The 22,466-nt window shown below is 38.7% G+C and overlaps 1 protein-coding gene across 1 annotated transcript in view; it reads left to right on the forward strand.

Moving 5' to 3' along the window:
- The window catches only part of LOC133638977 (netrin receptor UNC5C-like), a 171,373-nt gene that overhangs the window by 98,168 nt on the left and 50,739 nt on the right, over positions 1–22,466 (forward strand). Inside the window, exon 7 of the mRNA XM_062032029.1 lies at positions 9,982–10,038. Within this exon, the coding sequence (XP_061888013.1) occupies positions 9,982–10,038 (57 nt within the window). The remainder of the gene's footprint in view (positions 1–9,981; positions 10,039–22,466) is intronic.

Raw genomic sequence — 22,466 nt, forward strand, 5'->3', positions numbered from 1 at the left:
CGAACATAATAGTGAGAGTCCAGTCCATAGTGGATCTAACATAATAGTGTGAGAGTCCAGTCCATAGTGGATCTAACATAATAGTGTGAGAGTCCAGTCCATAGTGGATCTAACATAATAGTGTGAGAGTCCAGTCCATAGTGGATCTAACATAATAGTGTGAGAGTCCAGTCCATAGTGGATCTAACATAATAGTGTGAGAGTCCAGTCCATAGTGGATCGAACATAATAGTGTGAGAGTCCAGTCCATAGTGGATCTAACATAATAGTGAGAGTCCAATCCATAGTGGATCTAACATAATAGTGTGAGAGTCCAGTCCATAATCTAATTAATAGTGTGAGAGTCCAGTCCATAATCTAATTAATAGTGTGAGAGTCCAGTCCATAGTGGATCTAACATAATAGTGTGAGAGTCCGGTCCATAGTGGATCGAACATAATAGTGTGAGAGTCCAGTCCATAGTGGATCTAACCTAATAGTGTGAGAGTCCAGTCCATTGTGGATCTAACATAATAGTGTGAGAGTCCAGTCCATAGTGGATCTAACATAATAGTGTGAGAGTCCAGTCCATTGGGGATCTAACATAATAGTGTGAGAGTCCAGTCCATAGTGGAGCTAACCTAATAGTGTGAGAGTCCAGTCCATTCTGGATCTAACATAATAGTGTGAGAGTCCAGTCCATAGTGGATCTAACATAATAGTGAGAGTCCAGTCCATAGTGGATCTAGCATAATAGTGAGAGTCCAATCCATAGTGGATCTAACATAATAGTGTGAGAGTCCGGTCCATAGTGGATCGAACATAATAGTGTGAGAGTCCAGTCCATAGTGGATCTAACCTAATAGTGTGAGAGTCCAGTCCATTGTGGATCTAACATAATAGTGTGAGAGTCCAGTCCATAGTGGATCTAACATAATAGTGAGAGTCCAGTCCATAGTGGATCTAACATAAAAGTGTGAGAGTCCAGTCCACAGTGGATCTAACATAATAGTGTAAGAGTCCAGTCCATAGTGGATCTAACATAATAGTGAGAGTCCAGTCCATAGTGGATCTAGCATACTAGTGAGAGTCCAGTCCATAGTGGATCTAACATAATAGTGAGAGTCCAGTCCATAGTGGATCTAACATAATAGTGAGAGTCCAGTCCATAGTGGATCTAACATAATAGTGTGAGTCCAGTCCATAGTGGATCTAACATAATAGTGTGAGAGTCCAGTCCATAGTGGATCTAACGTAATAGTGAGAGTCCAGTCCATAGTGGATCCAACATAATGGTGAGAGTCCAGTCCATAGTGGATATAACATAATAGTGAGAGTCCAGTCCATAGTGGATATAACATAATAGCGTGAGTCCAGTCCATAGTGGATCTAACATAATAGTGAGAGTCCAGTCCATAGTGGATCTAACATAATAGTGAGAGTCCAGTCCATAGTGGATCTAACATAATAGTGAGAGTCCAGTCCATAGTGGATCTAACATAATAGTGAGAGTACAGTCCATAGTGGATCTAACATAATAGTGAGAGTCCAGTCCATAGTGGATTTAACATAATAGTGAGAGTCCAGTCCATAGTGGATCTAACATAATAGTGAGAGTCCAGTCCATAGTGGATCTAACATAATAGTGAGAGTCCAGTCCATAGTGGATCTAACATAATAGTGAGAGTCCAGTCCATAGTGGATCTAACATAATAGTGAGAGTACAGTCCATAGTGGATCTAACATAATAGTGAGAGTCCAGTCCATAGTGGATTTAACATAATAGTGAGAGTCCAGTCCATAGTGGATCTAACATAATAGTGAGAGTCCAGTCCATAGTGGATCTAACATAATAGTGAGAGTCCAGTCCATAGTGGATCTAACATAATAGTGAGAGTCCAGTCCATAGTGGATTTAACATAATAGTGAGAGTGCAGTCCATAGTGGGTCCTGCAGGGGATCATCTTGAGCGATATTACGGAGATGAAATAAGGCTGTTTTAGTAACACTCTTAATGTGTGACTTGTTTTATTTTCCTATTTCTTACTGCACGGAGGAGTCAGCTGTAGGAAGTCTCCTCTTCCTGCCTGCTTGTTTCTAACATTTTGACCGCCAGTGCCCTGGTGAGAGCAGCCTTTCACAGATCAGTGAGGCGGACTCGTCTCCGTATCCGTCTCCGTGTTGTTTTTTTCCCCGAGACGTGACATTTCCTTGACGTCGATTTGGACGGCAATGGCGGTCAAGGTCAAACGCTTCATTGCTATCACATACCAGCGAGAGAGAGAGAGAGAGAGCGAGACATACCTTTACCTTTTCATGAGGTTATTTCTACGATCACTTTAATAGTTTGGACATGCTTCAGGACAATATATGACATGTTTGCTACCATCAGTTGTCAATAACATTAGATATGCTGTCATTAATTGGTACCTCATTTACCGCATTTTTTGGAAAATAATCCTTTCATTTTCTCAAAACCCGGTGCGCCTAATGTAAAGTTAAACTTAAAGTACCAATGATTGTGACACACACACACTCGGTGTGGCGAAATTATTCTCTGCATTTGACCCATCACCTTGATCACCCCCTGGGAGGTGAGGGGAGCAGTGAGCAGCATCGGTGGCCACGCCCGGGAATCATTTTTGCTGATTCTACCCCCAATTCCAACCCTTGATGCTGAGTGCCAAGCAAGGAGGTAATGGGTCCCATTTTTATAGTCTTTGGTATGTACCAATCTCAGGGCAGACACTCTAACCACTAATTTTGGTTGTGCTTACCGACTTCAAAGCTATTTTATTTGGTACATAGTGAAATGATAAGTGTGACCAGTGGATGGCAGTCACACATAAGAGATACTGCAATATGACTCAAGTAAACAACACTAAAATGTTATATGTTCCATTGAAAATATAGAACATTACACACGCCGCTCAAAAATCTATCAAAATGTTTTAGTAAGACTTTGGTAAGCTATGAAGCCACACCGCTTGATGGATTGTACTGTGCTTCAACATAGGAGTATTATTATGGTGTGTGTTTAAGGTAAGACATATTATCGGGCGTTTTGTTTCGCAATAGTATGCAAAAGCAAGTATTCTTACCTTCTGGTACCTGCTGATCTGTATTTGGGATCTGCATAAGTCCTGAAAATTTGCGCGCATCCGCCTTTGTAGTCGATAAGCTTCTTCTTTTTCTCTATCTTCTTGTTATGGGACATTCGTCCTCCGCTGTTGCCATTTCTAATATAAAGTAGTGTAAAGTTCTTACTTATATCTGTCAGTAAACTCGCCATGAAAGCGCTAAAACATACCGGTGTAGTGAGTTTACATTATTCACCCGAGGAACTTTAGAATAAAAATGAATGAATAAAATCCAAAATATAAATGTTCTGTCCCTTTGCTTCCCTACTCTTGTCACTAAATCCTGATAATACAGTTGCAAACTTCATTTATGTATTTCCAGCACAGAAAGTAAGTTATTTTAATTTAAATTTGTACTTATTACTTTAGTTAGTACATATCTTACATTTAAATTAATGTATTTAAGATGTTTATTATATTATTAATAAATATACCAATTAAAATATAAATAAATATAACACATGTGCAATATAAAATCATTGAAGTACCAGATATGATTATTTTCTCATTATGTATTGATTTTATTCAATATTATTATATTTGAATATTAAATGTTGTATTTTATTTGACATTTATTTTCTTATACGTTTTCTTTTTGGATTGCAATTTACCATTTTAATTGTGGTATTTACATGTTTTTTTTATCTCTATTTCTCTAAATCAGGGGTATCAAACTCATTTTAGCTCAGGTGCCGCATGGAGGAAAATCTTTGCACACGCGGGCCGGACTATTAAAATCATGGCATTAAAACTAATTGTTTTTTTTGTCTTTCTTTGGCCAAAAATAGAACAAACACATTCTGAAAATATTACAATAAAAATATAGAAAAAAATACCGGCAGCGGTAAAGTTTAGATCAGGGGTGTCAAATTAATTTTAGATCGGGGGCCACATGGAAAAAAATCTACTCCGAAATGGGCCGGGCTGGTAAAATCACGGCACGATAACTTAAAAATAAAGACAACTTCAGATTGTTTTCTTTGTTTTACTTTGACCAAAAACAGAACAAACACATTCTGAAAATATTACAATAAAAATATAGAAAAACATTTTTTAGTTTAGATCCATGAAGGAAAGAAGAAAGTGAATGAATGTTTATAACTGAATAAATTTACATATGCATAAAAATTTGTTTTCTTTTGTACTATTTTTTAATGAATTAAGTAACGTTTCTGACAACATTTTTCCAAAACACAATATAGAATGTGAGATATAACAGGATAATGCATACGTTTATCATTTGTTTTCAAAACGCTTAACAAAAAAGTGGGACCCCAAAAATGTACTGTGGGACCCCATTTTTAATGACTTGATGGGGTCCCTGGGACCCCATTTTGAAGATTCCTAGTGCCAACACTGATGGAGTATTGGTGCGTGCAAAACAGCAGCAGACAGCTGTGGCCTGCGGGCCGCTTCTAATACTAATCAAATATCATCCCGGGGGCCATAGATCATTCATTCAAATTATGAGACTATGGAAGACAGTGCACAGTAGGGGTGCTTCACATCCTAATCGGGATTCTTTTTAATTCCGCTTCGCATAATTTAGAATTTTTTTTTTTTGTAAGAATACATTTTTAGGCCAAAAACGCGCTTACTCACTGCGCATACACTGCAAAAAGTCAGTGTTCAAAAAGAAGAGAAAAATATATAAAAATTAGGGGTATTTTATTTGAACTAAGCAAAATTATCTGCCAATTGAACAAGAAAATTGGGCTTGTCAAGACTTTCCAAAACAAGTAAAATTAGCTAACCTCAATGAACCCCAAAAAATACCTTAAAATAAGTATTTTTTCACTAATAACAAGTGCACTTTTCTTTGTAGAAAAAAAAAGACCTTTTTGCTCAATGTGTTGAAAAATATTCTTAAATTAAGCAAATGCTAGTGCCATTATCTTGACATAATGATATGCGCTCGGCATCATGATTTTTTTTTCATGCTTAAAGTAAGAAATGATTACTTTAAAAAAGTAGTTTTATACTTGTGAGTGTTGATGACACAGCTTTGCAACACTTGATATTCTAGTTTCAAGCATGTTTTACTCAATATAGGTCATCAAATCTCAGCAACAAGCTGTAATATCTTACTGAGATCATTTAGGACCAAACCCTTTAAAACAAGTAAAACACTCTAACATAAAATCTGCTTAGTGAGAAGAATTATCTTATCAGACAGAAAATAAGCAAATATCACCCTTATTTGAGATATTTCATCTTACTTACATTTCAGTTTTTCCAGTGCGAATAGTAGGGGTGCTAAAAAAAATGTATTCACATCCTAATCGTGATTATTTTTAATTCCGGTTCGCATAACTTAGAATTATTATTTTTTTCTGTAAAAATGCATTTTTAGGCCAAATATGTGCTTACTCACTGCGCGTGTACGTCATAAATTGTACGTGTTAGTAACATTTTTATACCAAAAACTATATTGCAAGAATGAAGAAACAATTCTGAATCGAATCATTACCCCGAGAATCGGAGTCAAATCGATTAGATTCGTGAGGCGTCGTTAAGATTCCCGTCCCTAATGAATAGGGTTGTTTCATCTTTAGTACTGCCACCTACGGCACTGGAGTGGAACAGCATGGACCCGAAGTGAGTTACGCTTGGCAGGTTAAAGACGTCGGGCATATGAGTGGAAACTACGGATTAAATGAGTTGAAGTAGAAGGAAGTGTGTAAGATGGATTGGAAGTGTGTGTCAATGAATGAGTCGGCCTGATTATGTGAACAAGTCATGCTCATCATTCACCTCATTGATTGTGCTGCCTGCCTGCTTTGTTGATGTAGAGGGATGACTACTCCCTCCTCCATCGTGTCCCTCTTTTTAAAACAGAATACAATGATTTGCAAATCCTTTTCAACTTATATTCAATTGAATAGACTGCAAAGACAAGATATTTAATGTTCACACTGAGAAACAACTTTTTTTTTTTGCAAATAATCATTAACTTAGAATTTAATGGCAGCAACACATTGCAAAGAAGTTGTCACAGGGGCATTTTTACCACTGTGTTACATGGCCTTTCCTTTTAACAACATTTAGTAAACGTTTGGGAACTGAGGAGACACATTTTTTAAGCTTTTCAGGTGGAATTATTTCCCATTCTTGCTTGATGTACAGCTTAAGTTGTTCAACAGTCTGTTGTGGTATTTTAGGCTTCATAATGCGCCACACATTTTCAATGGGAGACAGGTCTGGACTACAGGCAGGCCTTGTCTTGCTGAAATAAGCAGGGGCGTCCATGATAACGTTGCTTGGATGGCAACATATGTTGCTCCAAAACCTGTATGTACATTTTAGCATTAATGGCGCCTTCACAGATGTGTAAGTTACCCATGCCTTGGGCACTAATACACCCCCATACCATCACAGATGCTGGCTTTTCAACTTTGCGCCTAGAACAATCCGGGATGGTTATTTTCCTCTTTGTTCCGGAGGACACGACGTCCACAGTTTTACACACTTTTCCACTTTGCATCAGTCCATCTTAGATGAGCTCGGACCCAGCGAAGCCGGCAGCGTTCCTGGGTGTTGTTGATAAATGGCTTTCGCTTTGCATAGTAGAGTTTCAGGTAACACTTTAGTATGGGGAACATATTCACCATTAATTAGTTGCTTATTAAAGTAACAAAGACTTAATTTAGAGTTATTTGGACACTAGGGGAACATACGTCCTACTCAGTGGCCTAATGGTTAGAATGTCCGCCCTGAGATCGGTAGGATGTGAGTTCAAATCCCGGCCGGGTCATACCAAAGACTATAAAAATGGGACCCATTACCTCCCTGCTTGGCACTCAGCATCAAGGGTTGGAATTGGGGGTTAAATCACCAAAAATGATTCCCGGGCGCGGCTACGCTGCTGCCCACTGCTCCCCTCACCTCTCAGGGGGTGATCAAGGGGATGGGTCAAATGCAGAGGACAAATTTCACCACACCTAGTGTGTGTGTGACAATCATTGGTACTTTAACTTTAACTTTAACTTAATAAGGGTTAGGGTTGGGGTTACGGTTACAGTTACGGTTGGGGTTAGGGTTAGGCATAAAGAAAAATAGTTGGTTAGGGTTAGGGCTAAGGGTTGGGGTGGGGCGATAGAAAAGAGTGAAAAAAGAAGAAGATAAGAAGGGTGTGCACGGTCCATCTATGGTCCAACGGGCTCGCACTCACGTCTCGTTAAGGCCCCCAGGATGTCTGGTCCCCAGTTCGTTTGTGTGTCAACGGCCGACCCAGGAGGGCCCGCAAAAGAGAGCGTGAGCCGTGAGTGGACCAGAGGCACAGGCGGGTTGGGGTTGGGGTTACGGTTAGGGTTAGGGTTAGGGTTAGGGTTACTAATAAGCAATAATTCTGAGGTTATTGAGGGAAGACTCTTAATTAGAGGCTTACTGGTTGTATAATAAGGCCATGCAGAATAAGGCATTAATAAGTACTTAATAATGACTAATTAAGAGCTAATATGTTACTAATTTGCATGTTAATAAGCAACTAATTAATGGTGAATATGTTCCCCATACTAAAGTGTTACCGAGTTTTAACTCGCACTTACAGATGTAGCGACAAACTGTAGTTACTGGCAGTGGTTTTTGGAAGTGTTCCTGAGCCCATGTGGTGATATCCTTTACACGCCGATGCCGCTTTTTGATGCAGTACCGCCTGAGGGATCGAAGGTCCGTAATATCATCGCTTACGTGCAGTGATTTCTCCAGATTCTCCAAACCTTTTGATGCTATTACGGACCGTAGATGGTGAAATCCCTAAATTCCTCGCAATAGCTGGTTGAGAAATGTTGCTCTTAAACAATTTGCTCAGGCATTTGTTGACAAAGTGGTGACCCTCGCCCCATCCTTGTTTGTGAACGACTGAGCATTTCATGGATGCTTCTTTTATACCCAATCATGGCACCCGCCCGTTCCCAATCAGCCTGTTCACCTGCGGGATGTTCCAAACAAGTGTTTGATGAGCATTCCTCAACTTTTCTCAGTCTTTTTTGCCACTTGTGCCAGCTTTTTTGAAACATGTTGCAGACATCAAATTCCAAATGAGCTAATATTTGCAAAAATTCGAACTTTAAATATCTTGTCTTTGCAGTCTATTCAATTGAATATAGGTTGAATAGGATTAGCAAATCATTGTATTCCGTTTTTATTTACCATTTGACCAACTCAGTGGCCTAGTGGTTAGAGCAGGGGTCGGCAACCCGCGGCTCCGGAGCCGCATGCGGCTCCTTGACCACTCTGATGCGGCTCAGCTACATACATGCCGACCCCCCCGATTTTCCCAGGAGATTTATGAATCTCAGTGTCCCTCATAGATTACTCCCAGGGAAAAAATAATCCTATTTACACTCTAATTACTAAATAAAGGGCGTGCCCTAATTGCACTGCAGTAATTGTCCTCTATAGCATTTACATACAGCGTGCCAGTTCAGCCACATGTTGCATGTTGTTATTACTTGCACACACAGGAGACAGCAAAGCATACTTACTCATCAGCCACACAGCTTACACTGACGGTAGCCGTATCAAACAACTTTAACATTGTTACGTTACAAATATGCGCCACACTGTGAACCCACACCAAAAAAGAATGAAAAACACATTTCTGGAGAACATCCCACCGTAACACAACATAAACACAACACAACCATTACCCAGAATCCCATGCAGCCCTAACTCTTCCGGTCTACATTATACACCCCCGCTACCACCAAATCCCCCCACACATCAAACCCCCCCCCCCCTCTCCGTGCGTTGGTTGAGCGGAAGAGTTAGGGCTGCATGGGATTCTGGGTATTGGTACCGTCAGTGTAAGATGTGTGGCTGCTGAGTTAGTACGCCTTGCTGTCACTTACGTGAGCAAGCTGATATTGCATTCTACGTGTGGTCGAGCAGGTACACTGTTAGGGCAGACTGTAGAGGGCGCCAAATGCAGTGTCATCACGCTCTGATATTTGGTAGTCTCCCGGGAAAAATGGGAGGGTTGGCAAGTATGACGCTATCAAGCGCCATTCATTCAAAACTTTTGTGGCTCCCATTACTTTCTTTAATTTGTGAAACTTGCCAAAATGGCTCTTTGAGTGGTAAAGGTTGCCGACCCCTGGGTTAGAGTGTCCGCCCTGAGATGGGTAGGTTGTGAGTTCAAACCCCCGGCCGAGTCATACCAAAGACTATAAAAATGGGACCCATTACCTCCCTGCTTGGCACTCAGCATCAAGGGTTGGAATTGGGGTTTAAATCACCAAAAATTATTCCTGGGCGCGGCCACCGCTGCTGCCCACTGCTCCCCTCACCTCCCAGGGGGTGATCAAGGGGATGGGTCAAATGCAGAGGACAAATTTCAACAATCATTGGTACTTTATTTAACTTTTACACAAGGTGCCAACTTCACTGGTTTTGGGGTTTTGTATAATGCGTATTTCAACACCAAACACAACAACCTGCACGTTCTTCTGGAAGTTTCCTTACCCGATCTTCTGTCGCCTTCACGTCCGCTCGAGCCAAAGTCTTCCGGTTCCGTTTCCCTCGAAAATGCGCTCTCCTCCCCCTCACCTGCCCGCTTGAGCACTAATGGCGGCACTCTTGTTGAGCCTCTAAACCGGCCTGATGGATGGCGTCACTCCCTCAGCGTCGCCGCCGCCGCTTTCCCCCTCATCCGTCTCTCTGGACGCGCACTTTGGAGTGGAGGGAGGCTCCAAATCAAGAAGGATGGCTCCCCCCCGCGTCATTACTCCTACTCATGAGTTTGTTGCTGTCTCATTTGTTGCGTTTGTTTTTCTGTTGGCTTAAATTTGATTTCCATCATTGCTCTCTCCCACTGTGTCCCCCTCGCCCTCCTCCGCTCATCCCCCTCCCTCTCTTCAAGGTTCCTTTTATCAGAAGTCATCTGAGGCTAAAGACAAGCTTGAGTTGGCAAATACATGTGAGTTATTTTATTTACTTTCATTTCTTTTCTCTCCATTATTCATCATTATCTGTCCTCTCCGCTTCATTGGCCATGCCAGACATTCGCTTCCTTCCCGCTATTACTTACTTTTTAACTACCGCGCCTCCCGAAAGGGAGTAGGCCTCTCACGTTGTATTTCTTCCCAATTCATAACAATGGGCGTACTTTAGAGTAGTCAGTGTACGGCTTTAAAATTCACTGAAAATGACTCGAAATGCAACCTTTACAAACAGTAGTTAAAAAAAATGTTTTATTATCATTGGGTTACAGAACGTAAATAAAGTATTGTTGGCAGTCGAGACGCAACCTTTACAAACAGTAGTGAGTGAGTGACAAAGCAACTGCACGACTGCTGCCAGCTCTGGGAGAGTTGTGGTTCGTTGAGCGGAAACAATAATTCCAACATGCACTGGGACTTTTTAAATAAAGCAAAGCCCAAATGGCCTCCATTCCACCATAGCACCCACACACTTAGACAAAGAAAGTGGCTTCTACCTGCACATTTATGCTGTGATGATGCACGAGTGCTGAAAGGATCCTTTTTTTCTTGAAGAATTGAACCAGGACTTGAGCTTGAATTTAGTAAAGGCGGGTATTTGATGGTTTTTAGCGGGCTTTGTTTTTACGCAAAAATACAGCACTTTGTGTCATGTTCATGCTGTGAGAGCGCACGAGTCCTGACATAGTCCCTCTTTCCTTAATTAAAAAAAAAAAATTATTATACAGGTTACGGAACTTAAAGTATTGTTGCCGGTCGTGACGCAACCTTTACAAACAGTAGTGAGTGAGTGACAAAACAAAGGGTCATGGTGCGGGGCTGCACAACTGCTGCCAGCTCTGAGGGTGTTGTGGTTTGTTGAGGGGAAACAATAATTCCGACATGCACCCAAATGGCCTCCATTCCACCATAGCACCCACACACTTAGACAAAGAACGTGGCTTCTACCTGCACATGTATACTGTGAAATTGTTCCCAATTTTATAAGAAAAAAGTCGACACATTGTGAGAAAAAGACTGCTTTTAGTTATTTTATTTTATTTTTTTAATGTTTTGTTTGTAATTGGTTTTTAATCTTCAGTATTTACTTCAAGTTATTACAGTATGTCTCTATATACATATTTATTCATTTTTTTTTGTATTAATTTTGGCCAAAGGGGGCGCATTTCAATTTCTTACACACACTTGTTATTTCATATGTTGACCAGAGGGGGAGCACTTCAAATTTTTTGCACACACTTGTTATTTCATATGTTGACCAGAGGGGGAGCACTTCAAATTTTTACACACACTTGTTATTTCATATGTTGACCAGAGGGGGGAAAATTCACATTTTTACACACACTTATTATTTCACATGTTGACCAGAGGGGGCGCACTTCAAATTCTTGCACACACTTGTTGTTTCATATGTTGACCAGAGGGGGAGCACTTCTAAAACCGACACACAGTCAATTTGAAAAATCCCTCCTTTTTGGGACCACCCTCATTTTGATAGATGTCACCACCAGGGGTGCTAATGAGACATTCTCTATTAGATGCAATGGTTTTCCGTATTGGGACCATGATTTATGTCATCACTTGTTCACACCTCCTTATATGGAAGCTACTTTTCCTTGTTCATGTCTCAAGAAGGGTAGAAATACAAGAACACACACACACACACACACATATTCTTGTATTGGTTACCTTCTTGAGACCTGAGAAAAATGCCTCCCTCTTTAGGACCACCCTTTCTAGATATATAAAGATTTGTATTTACAACATTAATAATATATACATACTATTCAAATATAAACAATTTCACAAGAAAAACTTAGAATGTTGGCAGTATTATAATAAAGGTCGTTATTTTACTCAACGCAAGTCAACATTTTACAAGAAAAACTGAACATGTGTGCAATATTATGATAAAAGTTGGTATTTTACTCAATAACAGTCGCAATTTTACAAGAAATTGAATTTTTTGAAAAGAGTCGTCATTTTACGCGACAAAAGTCACAATTTTGTAAGAAAACTTTAACGTTTTGGCAATATTATAATAATCATCGGAATTGTGACAAAAGTCATAATTTTACTCCAAAAATATCACTATTTTACAAGAACAACAAAAAAAATTGGCAATATTGTGATAAAAGTCAGAATTTTATATGACAAATGTCGCCATTTTGCATTAAAAAGTAATAATTTTACACAAAAAATAGAGAAAATATTGCAATATTACAGAAACAGAAAGAATATGAGAAATTGTTCCCAATTTTATAAAAAAAAAAGTCGACACATTGTGAGAAAAAGACTGCTTTTAGTTATTTATGTATTTTTTTAATTTTTTGTTTGTAATTGGTTTTTAATATTCATTATTTTCTTCAAGTTATTACAGTATTACACTATATACATATTTATTTATTTTTTTTAATCAGTTTTAGCCAAAGGGGTTGCATTTCTATTCCGTACACACACTTGTTATTTTATATGTTGACCAGAGGGGGAACAATTCACATTTTTACACACACTTGTTATTTCATATGTTGACCAGAGGGGGAGCACTTTTAAAACCGACACACAGTCAATTTGAAAAATCCCTCCTTTTTGGGACCACCCTCATTTTGATAGATGTCACCACCAGGGGTGCTAATGAGACATTCTCTATTAGATGCAATGGTTTTCCGTATTGGGACCATGATTTATGTCATCATTTGTTCACACCTCCTCATATGGAAGCTACTTTTCCTTCTTGATGTCTCAAGAAGGGTAGAAATACAAGAACACACATACACACACACACACACACACACACACACACACACACACACACACATATATTCTTGTATTGGTTACCTTCTTGAGACCTGAGAAAAATGCCTCCCTCTTTAGGACCACCCTTTCTAGATATATAAAGATTTGTATTTACAACATTAATAATATATACATACTATGCAAATATAAACAATTTCACAAGAAAAACTTAGAATGTTGGCAGTATTATAATAAAGGTCGTTATTTTACTCAACGCAAGTCAACATTTTACAAGAAAAACTGAACATGTGTGCAATATTATGATAAAAGTTGGTATTTTACTCAATAACAGTTGCAATTTTACAAGAAATTGAATTTTTTGAAAAGAGTCATTTTACGTGACAAGTCACAATTTTGTAAGAAAACTTTAACGTTTTGGCAATATTATAATAATCATCGGAATTGTGACAAAAGTCATAATTTTACTCCAAAAATATCACTATTTTACAAGAACAACAAAAAAAATTGGCAATATTGTGATAAAAGTCAGAATTTTATATGACAAATGTCGCCATTTTGCATTAAAAAGTAATAATTTTACACAAAAAATAGAGAAAATATTGCAATATTACAGAAACAGAAAGAATATGAGAAATTGTTCCCAATTTTATAAAAAAAAAAGTCGACACATTGTGAGAAAAAGACTGCTTTTAGTTATTTATGTATTTTTTTAATTTTTTGTTTGTAATTGGTTTTTAATATTCATTATTTTCTTCAAGTTATTACAGTATTACACTATATACATATGTATTTATTTTTTTTAATCAGTTTTAGCCAAAGGGGTTGCATTTCTATTCCGTACACACACTTGTTATTTCATATGTTGACCAGAGGGGGTGCACTTTTAAAACCGACACACAGTCAATTTGAAAAATCCCTCCTTTTTTGGGACCACCCTCATTTTGATAGATGTCACCACCAGGGGTGCTAATGAGACATTCTCTATTAGATGCAATGGTTTTCCGTATTGGGACCATGATTTATGTCATCACTTGTTCACACCTCCTCATATGGAAGCTACTTTTCCTTCTTGATGTCTCAAGAAGGGTAGAAATACAAGAACACACATACACACACACACACACACACACACACACACACACACACACACACACACACACACACACATATTCTTGTATTGGTTACCTTCTTGAGACCTGAGAAATATGCCTCCCTCTTTAGGACCACCCTTTCTAGATATATAAAGATTTGTATTTACAACATTAATAATATATACATACTATGCAAATATAAACAATTTCACAAGAAAAACTTAGAATGTTGGCAGTATTATAATAAAGGTCGTTATTTTACTCAAAGCAAGTCAACATTTTACAAGAAAAACTGAACATGTGTGCAATAATATGATAAAAGTTGGTATTTTACCCAATAACAGTCGCAATTTTACAAGAAATTGAATTTTTTGAAAAGAGTCGTCATTTTACGCGACAAGTCACAATTTTGTAAGAAAACTTTAACGTTTTGGCAATATTATAATAATCATCGGAATTGTGACAAAAGTCATAATTTTACTCCAAAAATGTCACTATTTTACAAGAACAACAAAAAAAATTGGCAATATTGTGATAAAAGTCAGAATTTTATATGACAAATGTCGCCATTTTGCATTAAAAAGTAATAATTTTACACAAAAAATAGAGAAAATATTGCAATATTACAGAAACAGAAAGAATATGAGAAATTGTTTCCAATTTTATAAAAAAAAAAAAGTCGACACATTGTGAGAAAAAGACTGCTTTTAGTTATTTATGTATTTTTTTAATTTTTTGTTTGTAATTGGTTTTTAATCTTCATTATTTACTTCAAGTTATTACAGTATGACTCTATATACATATGTATTTTTTTTTTTTAATCAGTTTTGGCCAAAGGGGGCGCATTTCCATTCCTTACACACACTTGTTATTACATACGTTGACCAGAGGGGGAGCACTTTTAAAACCGACACACAGTCAATTTGAAAAATCCCTCCTTTTTTGGGACAACCCTCATTTTGATAGATGTCACCACCAGGGGTGCAAATGAGACATTCTCAATTAGATGCAATGGTTTTCCGTATTGGGACCATGATTTATGTCATCACTTGTTCACACCTCCTCATATGGAAGCTACTTTTCCTTCTTGATGTCTCAAGAAGGGTAGAAACACACACACGACATGCATAACAATAATAATCCCTTTCATTTCCACTGCATGTAATGTTGCAGCCCCCCAACAATGGCTGCTGTTCAAAGGCATGTATTAATCTAAGTGATACATTTTAATGCGCACACTTAGCAGGTTGCCGCCTTTATCATCAATATTGTGATAGAAGTCAGAATTTTAGATGATAAATGTCAACATTTTGCATTAAAAGATTCCCGGGCGCGGCCACCGTTGCTGCCCACTGCTCCCCTCACCTCCCAGGGGTTGAACAAGGGTGATGGGTCAAATGCAGAGGACACATTTCACCACACCTAGTGTGTGTGTGACAATCATTGGTACTTTAACTTTTTAACTTAAAAATTAATAATTTTACATAAAAAAGCATTTTTACGAGAAAATATTGCAATATTACAGAAACAAAAAGAATATGAGAAATTGTTCCCAATTTTATAAGAAAAAGTCGACTTTGTCAAAAAAAGACTGCTTTTAGTTAATTTTTTGTTTGTTTGTTTTTTAATTGGTTTTTATTCTTCATTATTTACTTAAGTTTCTACAGTATGTCCCTATATACATATTTATTTTATTTATTTATTGATTTTGGCCAAAGGGGGCGCATTTCAATTTCTTACACACACTTGTTATTACATATGTTGGCCAGAGGGGGAGCACTTTAAATTTTTACACACACTTGTTATTTCATACGTTGACCAGAGGGGGAGCACTTCAAATTTTTAAACACACTCGTTATTTCATATGTTGACCAGAGGGGGAGCACTTCAATTTTCTTACAGACACTTGTTATTTCACATGTTGACCAGAGGGGGAGCACTTTTAAAACCAAAACACAGTCCATTTGAAAAAGTCCTCCTTTTTGGGACCACCCTCATTTTGATAGATGTCACCACCAGGGGTGCTAATGAGACATTCTCTATTAGATGCAATGGTTTTCCGTATTGGGACCATGATTTATGTCATCACTTGTTCACACCTCCTCATATGGAAGCTACTTTTCCTTGTTTGATGTCTCAAGAAGGGGAGAAACACACACACGACATGCATAACAATAATAATCCCTTTCATTTCCACTGTATGTAATGTTGCAGCCCCCCAACAATGGCTGCTGTTCAAAGGCATGTATTAATCTAAGTGATACATTTTAATGCGCACACTTAGCAGGTTGCCGCCTTTATCATCAAAGCGCGGGTGCGAGATTGTCGCACACGTTAAATAACTGCAGGGAAGCTCGGCAGACGGAGCGCGGTGAAATTACATTCTCCGGCTTTCATCACTCGTCTGTGGCGTCCCCGTCTGTGCCGGCGGAAGGATTAGAGGCCCCAATGAGGGAGTGCACGGTGTAAAAAGTATATAAATCCCAATTTGCACTTGAGCGAATGATTCTGCTAATCGCGGCGTGTTGGTGCTGCGGCGGTCATACTGCATTTGACTTCAGCGACGCTGTGATGTACTTTGCTTTGCCTTTTTGCTCCGCCTTTCTTCCCCTTTATCCTCCTTTTGTGCAGGCGCACTCGCACATGGAGAGTCATTCTCTTGCAGGCCCGCCTGACCTCTGTAGCTCTACACAGCAAATGCTGCCATCTAGTGGACAACCTGCATGCTACATGACACCGTGCACTGAAGCAGGGGGTCGGCATCCCCAAAATGTTGAAAGAGCCATATTGGACCGAAAATACCACAAAAAAAAAAAAATCTGTCTGGAGCCGCCAAAAATTCAGTGAAGGGCGAAGTGAATTATATTTATATAGCACTTTTCTCTAGTGACTCAAAGCGCTTTTACATAGTGAAACCCAATATCTAAGTTACGTTTAAACCATACTTGCCAACCTTGAGACCTCCAAATTCGGGAGATTTGGGGGGGGCGGGGTTAAGGGGGGAGGAGTATATTTATAGCTAGAATTCAGGTATTTCTTATATATACATATATACACTACCGTTCAAAAGTTTGGGGTGACATTGAAATGTCCTTATTTTTGAAGGAAAAGCACTGTACTTTTCAATGAAGATAACTTTAAACTAGTCTTAACTTGAAAGAAATACACTCTATACATTGCTAATGTGATAAATGACTATTCTAGCTGCAAATGTCTGGTTTTTGGTGCAATATCTACATAGGTGTATAGAGGCCCATTTCCAGCAACTATCACTCCAGTGTTCTAATGGTACAATGTGTTTGCTCATTGGCTCAGAAGGCTAATTGATGATTAGAAAACCCTTGTGCAATCATGTTCACACATCTGAAAACAGTTTAGCTCGTTACAGAAGCTACAAAACTGACCTTCCCTTTGAGCAGATTGAGTTTCTGGAGCATCACATTTGTGGGGTCAATTAAACGCTCAAAATGGCCAGAAAAAGAGAACTTTCATCTGAAACTCGACAGTCTATTCTTGTTCTTAGAAATGAAGGCTATTCCACAAAATTGTTTGGGTGACCCCAAACTTTTGAACGGTAGTGTATAAAAATAAAATAAATACTTGACTTTCAGTGAATTCCAGCTATATATATTTTTTATTATATATATATACATATAAATAAAATAAATACTTGAATTTCAGTGTTCATTTATTCACACATATACACACATAACACTCCTCTACTCATTGTTGTATTTGAAAGTACAATGCTTTGCAGCCAGTAGCACAGCCTTTGAAGGAGCATAGGTATGGGCAGTGTAATATTCTGGGTTGGAGTCAATTACGTCTCTTTACTTCATACTTCAGAACCGACTCCCACACTTGCCGTCAGGGTGCGCAATACAACGTAAACCGTTGGCTAACCAAAAAGTAACCACAGAACACTACACGGTATAGTGTTCTGTGGTTACTTTTTGGTTTGCCAAGCGGACTTGACGACAGGCTGTCCTCACTCATGTACGCATGGACCTGGAGGGGGCGTGCCTTAAGTCCGGCTGGAAATCGGGAGGAATTCGGGAGAATGGTTGTCCCGGGAGATTTTTGGGAGAGGCACTGAAATTCGGGAGTGTCCCGGAAAATTCGGGAGGGTTGGCAAGTATGGTTTAAACCAGTGTGGGTGGCACTGGGAGCAGGTGGGTTAAGTGTCTTGCCCAAGGACACAACGGCAGTGACTAGGATGACGGAAGCGGGGATCGAACCAGGAACCCTCAAGTTGCTGGCACGGCCACTCTACCAACCGAGCTATGCAGGTTGGTAGAGTGGCTAAAAGTGTTACAATGAAGGCAACACATGATGTAAGTGTCTATATTAGCTATATTAGCCTAGTATCAAAGGCTGACGCAAATCTTCCTTGACAGAAATGTTGTATTTTAATTTTTATTCTACACATTTTTGCGACATTGGAAATCATTGGTAAAATGGAGGCTTCTTCTCACAGGATGAGATAACTTCTGGAAATGACTGGCTCAGAATGGCCAAAGGTATAGATGTTTGTGTCCAAGTTAAAGGAAACGGGAGGCTGTCTTCTTCGGATGGATTTATTACAATCTATGCAAGCTGGGTAACGTTTGCTGTGGTCTGGAACAACATGGCGCACAAACAACGTTCAGAAATGCAGCCAACATTACATACGGATAATGTGTCATGAGACATGCAAATATAAATAAATACACAGAGGACATAAGTAAAGGAAATTAAATGAGCTCAAATATACCTACAAACTAGGCATAATGATGCAATATGTACATACAGCTAGCCTGAATAGTTAATTAAAGTTAAAGTACCAATTATAGTCACACACACACATTAGGGATGTTGGAATTTGTCCTCTGCATTTGACCCAGCCCCTTGTTCGCCCCCTGGGAGGTGAAGGGAGCAGTGAGCAGCAGCGGGGGCCACGCTCGGGAATAGTTTTTTGGTGATTTAACCACCATTTCGAACCCTTGATGCTGAGTGCCAAGCAGGGAGGTAATGGGTCCCATTTTTATAGTCTTTGGTTTGACTCACGACCTACCGATCTCAGGGCGGACACTCTAACCCCAAGGCCACATCGATTAGCTTGCAGTCACGGATTGACCAAATATGCCTGATAAGCACTCCACAGAAATCAATAACATCAACAAATGCTGTCTTTGTGCATTGACGCACAGTATAAAACATTTGGTGGACAAAACGAGACAAAGAAGGAGTGGCAAAAAACACATCTTTCTGTGGCAGCATCGGAGAAAGTTGTGCATGTAAACCAACGCCGATGGGTTCAAGGATCGCTGAAATTAGTAGGACAAAACGGCGCTTGCCAAATACTCTCATCAGTGAAGCATGTTTAATATAAACAGTGGGGTTTCTAACAATTAGGAAGGTTTGTGTCATGTTTGTCCTACAGAAAATATATTAAAACAAAAAATATATATATTTTTTCATCTTGTTCCATTTTCACACATCTCTGAAAATAACTAGGGCGGCGCTAAAGAGCTGCATGCGGCTTTAGAGCCGCGGGTTGCCGACCCCCGCACTAAAGGGTTGGATCTTACGTTAACTAGCCCTTGGAAAATTCTCATTCTTCACCTGAACTACAACAAAACTATTTATCTACATTTTTTACAGCCATTTTTAAGTAGTACAGGACTTTTGCCCAAAAATTGTACTTCACCAAAACAAACAAAAGCAGTAAGTTAACGGTAGTCACAGATCCTCCAAATGACAGGAGTGCTCTGCTTTTTATTTTTTTATTTTTTGGGGTATGACAAATAAAGCTCCTTCCGTTAAAAAGCTACTCAGTGGCCTTGTGGTTAGAGTGTCCGCCCTGAGATGGGTAGGTTGTGAGTTCAAACCCCGAGTCATACCAAAGACTATAAAAATGGGATCCATTACCTCCCTGCTTGGCACTCAGCATCAAGGGTTGGAATTGGGGGTTCAATCACCTAAAATGATTCCCGGGCGCAGCCACTGCTGCTGCTCACTGCTCCCCTCACCTCCCAGGGGGTGATCAAGGGTGATGGGTCATATGCAGAGGATCATTTCGCCACACCTAGTGTGTGTGTGTGACAATCATTTGTACTTTAACTTTAACTTTAGTCAAAAATGACAGAAGTGCTCTGCTTTTTTAAGGACCTACTGCAAAAATGCTAGCCAAAGATCTTCTATATGACAGGATTGCGCTGATGTTTTTTAAGACCTACTGGGAAAATGCTGATTAAAGATTTTCTATCTGACAGGAGTGATCTGCTGTCTTTAAGGACCTACTGCAAAAACACTGGTCAAAGATCCTCTATATGACTAACACTAGTCAAAGATCCTCTATATGACTGGAGAGAGCTGCTGTTTCTAAGGCTGCACAGTTTCTAGTCAAAGATCCTTTGTGTCTGGAAAGCACTGCTGTTTTTAAGGACCTACTGCAAAAATGCTAGCCAAAGATCCTTCATATGACAGGGGTGTTTTAATGTCTGTAAAAACACTCGTCAAAGATCCTCTTTATGACAGGCGCTCTCTGCTGCCTTTTGGGTAATTTAACAAACCGAGTCAAAGATCCTCCATTTGACTGGAGAGCGCTGCTGTATTTAGGCCGACTGCAAACACGCTGGCCAAAGATCCTCTACGTGACTTGAGCTGTGCTGCTTTTTTTACGCACAAAGATCCTGTAAATGATAGGAGCACTCTGCTGCTTTAGTAATACAAAAATGTCAGTCAAAGATCCTTTATGTGACAGGAGTACTCTGCCGTTTTTACTGGACGCTTTGCTGCCTTTTTAAGTCATGCAAAAATGCGAGTCAAAGATCCTGTATGTGACAGGAACACACACCGTGCTGACAGTAAAGGACATTCCAAACGCCAAAGAGAGAGGCGTCCATTTAAAGGTGGACTACGTAATGAGGGTCTGTCTCTCGCCACATCCTCACTCGCCCTCTAATGGCTGAGCTTCCCCCGGCTGGTTAGCGGACGGAAAGGCCGCAGAGATGAAAAACGCGGTCAGGGACGTCTCCGTCTTATCTGCAGTGTCACGACAAAGACGGCCGGGGGTTTGCTGAGATGCTGCGGGGGCAATCGGGGAGATAAAGACATCCATCAGAGGTTGTGACGGCGCTGCGTAGGGCGACGTGTCGTTGGCCTCCATTTTCACCGCTCAGTACGAGCAATACATGAATACACACGCACTCAAATCTTTATTTATGGATAATTAATAAGTTGCTAAGACGTTTTACTTGAAGTAAAATTATTTATTTTTTAGCTAATCTTAATAATAATAATAATAATAATAATAATAATATATTTTATTTGTAGAAAGCACTTGAGCAAACAACCTCAAAGTGCTACAGTGTATTGAAAATATTAATAATAATAAAAAGATAATAAAAATAAAATAAAAACTAGAACAGCCTAATAGCTAGAACTAGTGTGCATATATCTATAAAAAGTTTTTTTTTTTTTAAAAGAAGGGTTTTTAAGCCTTTTTTAAAAGCATCCACAATCTGTGGTGCCCTCAGGTGGTCAGGGAGCGCGTTCCACAGACTGGGAGCGGCGGAGCACAAAGCCCGGTCTCCCATTGTTCGTAGCTTTGTCCTCGGAGGTTGGAGGAGGTTAGCCTGTTCATGTTATTTGACTGAAATGTAGGGGTGTCCCTTGAGTATTGGCCGATACCGATATTGATCTGATATCATATCTGCACCAATCTCACATGATTGTATTATTATGTAGTGTGGAATTACTTAGGAAAACTATTATGCATGCAAAAAACACTCACCTGTTTGTTATTAACTGTTGCTGTCTTTAAGTGGAAGTGGAGTGGTATTTTTGTTTTACCTGGTAGCCACAACAATTCATTAAGGTAAGCTCATTTTGCAGTAGGTTGAATGATGCGGACACGTTTGTTACTGAGTACTTTCTAATAGGCTTCTTCCTTGGAGACTTTGCATGTGTAAGTAATATGCAAATATTATTTTTGAGGGCCACATCGCAGTTATGGTTGCCCTCAGAGGGCCGTTTTTAACAATGAGTAATATATGAATATACATGTGTGTGTATATATATATATATATTTATTTATTTATATATATATATATATATATATATATATATATATATATATATATATATATATATATATATATATATATATATATTTATTTATTTATTTATTTATATATATATATATATATATATTTATTTATTTATTTATATATATTTTTATATATATATATATATATATATATATATATATATATATATATATATATATATATATATATATATATATATATATATATATAATACATTAACAATAAAATACATTAAAAATATTTAAATTTTACTTTAAAAATTGGCAGCTCAGTCACCAGAATTTTACAGTAAAAGCATGGAGAAACAATATCACTGTTTTTAGCGGTAAAATTTTTAAAGTTTGTTTGTTTTTTACCATAAAATCTTGTTGTTTTAATGTTGTTGTTTTTTGTTTGTTTGTTTAATGTTTTAGTGTCTTCCTGTATATGGAAAAAAACAGTACCAAAGTTGATTTTATGGTTAAA

The sequence above is a fragment of the Entelurus aequoreus genome, linkage group LG21 (genome assembly GCF_033978785.1).
Source record: "Entelurus aequoreus isolate RoL-2023_Sb linkage group LG21, RoL_Eaeq_v1.1, whole genome shotgun sequence".
NCBI lineage: Eukaryota > Metazoa > Chordata > Actinopteri > Syngnathiformes > Syngnathidae > Entelurus > Entelurus aequoreus.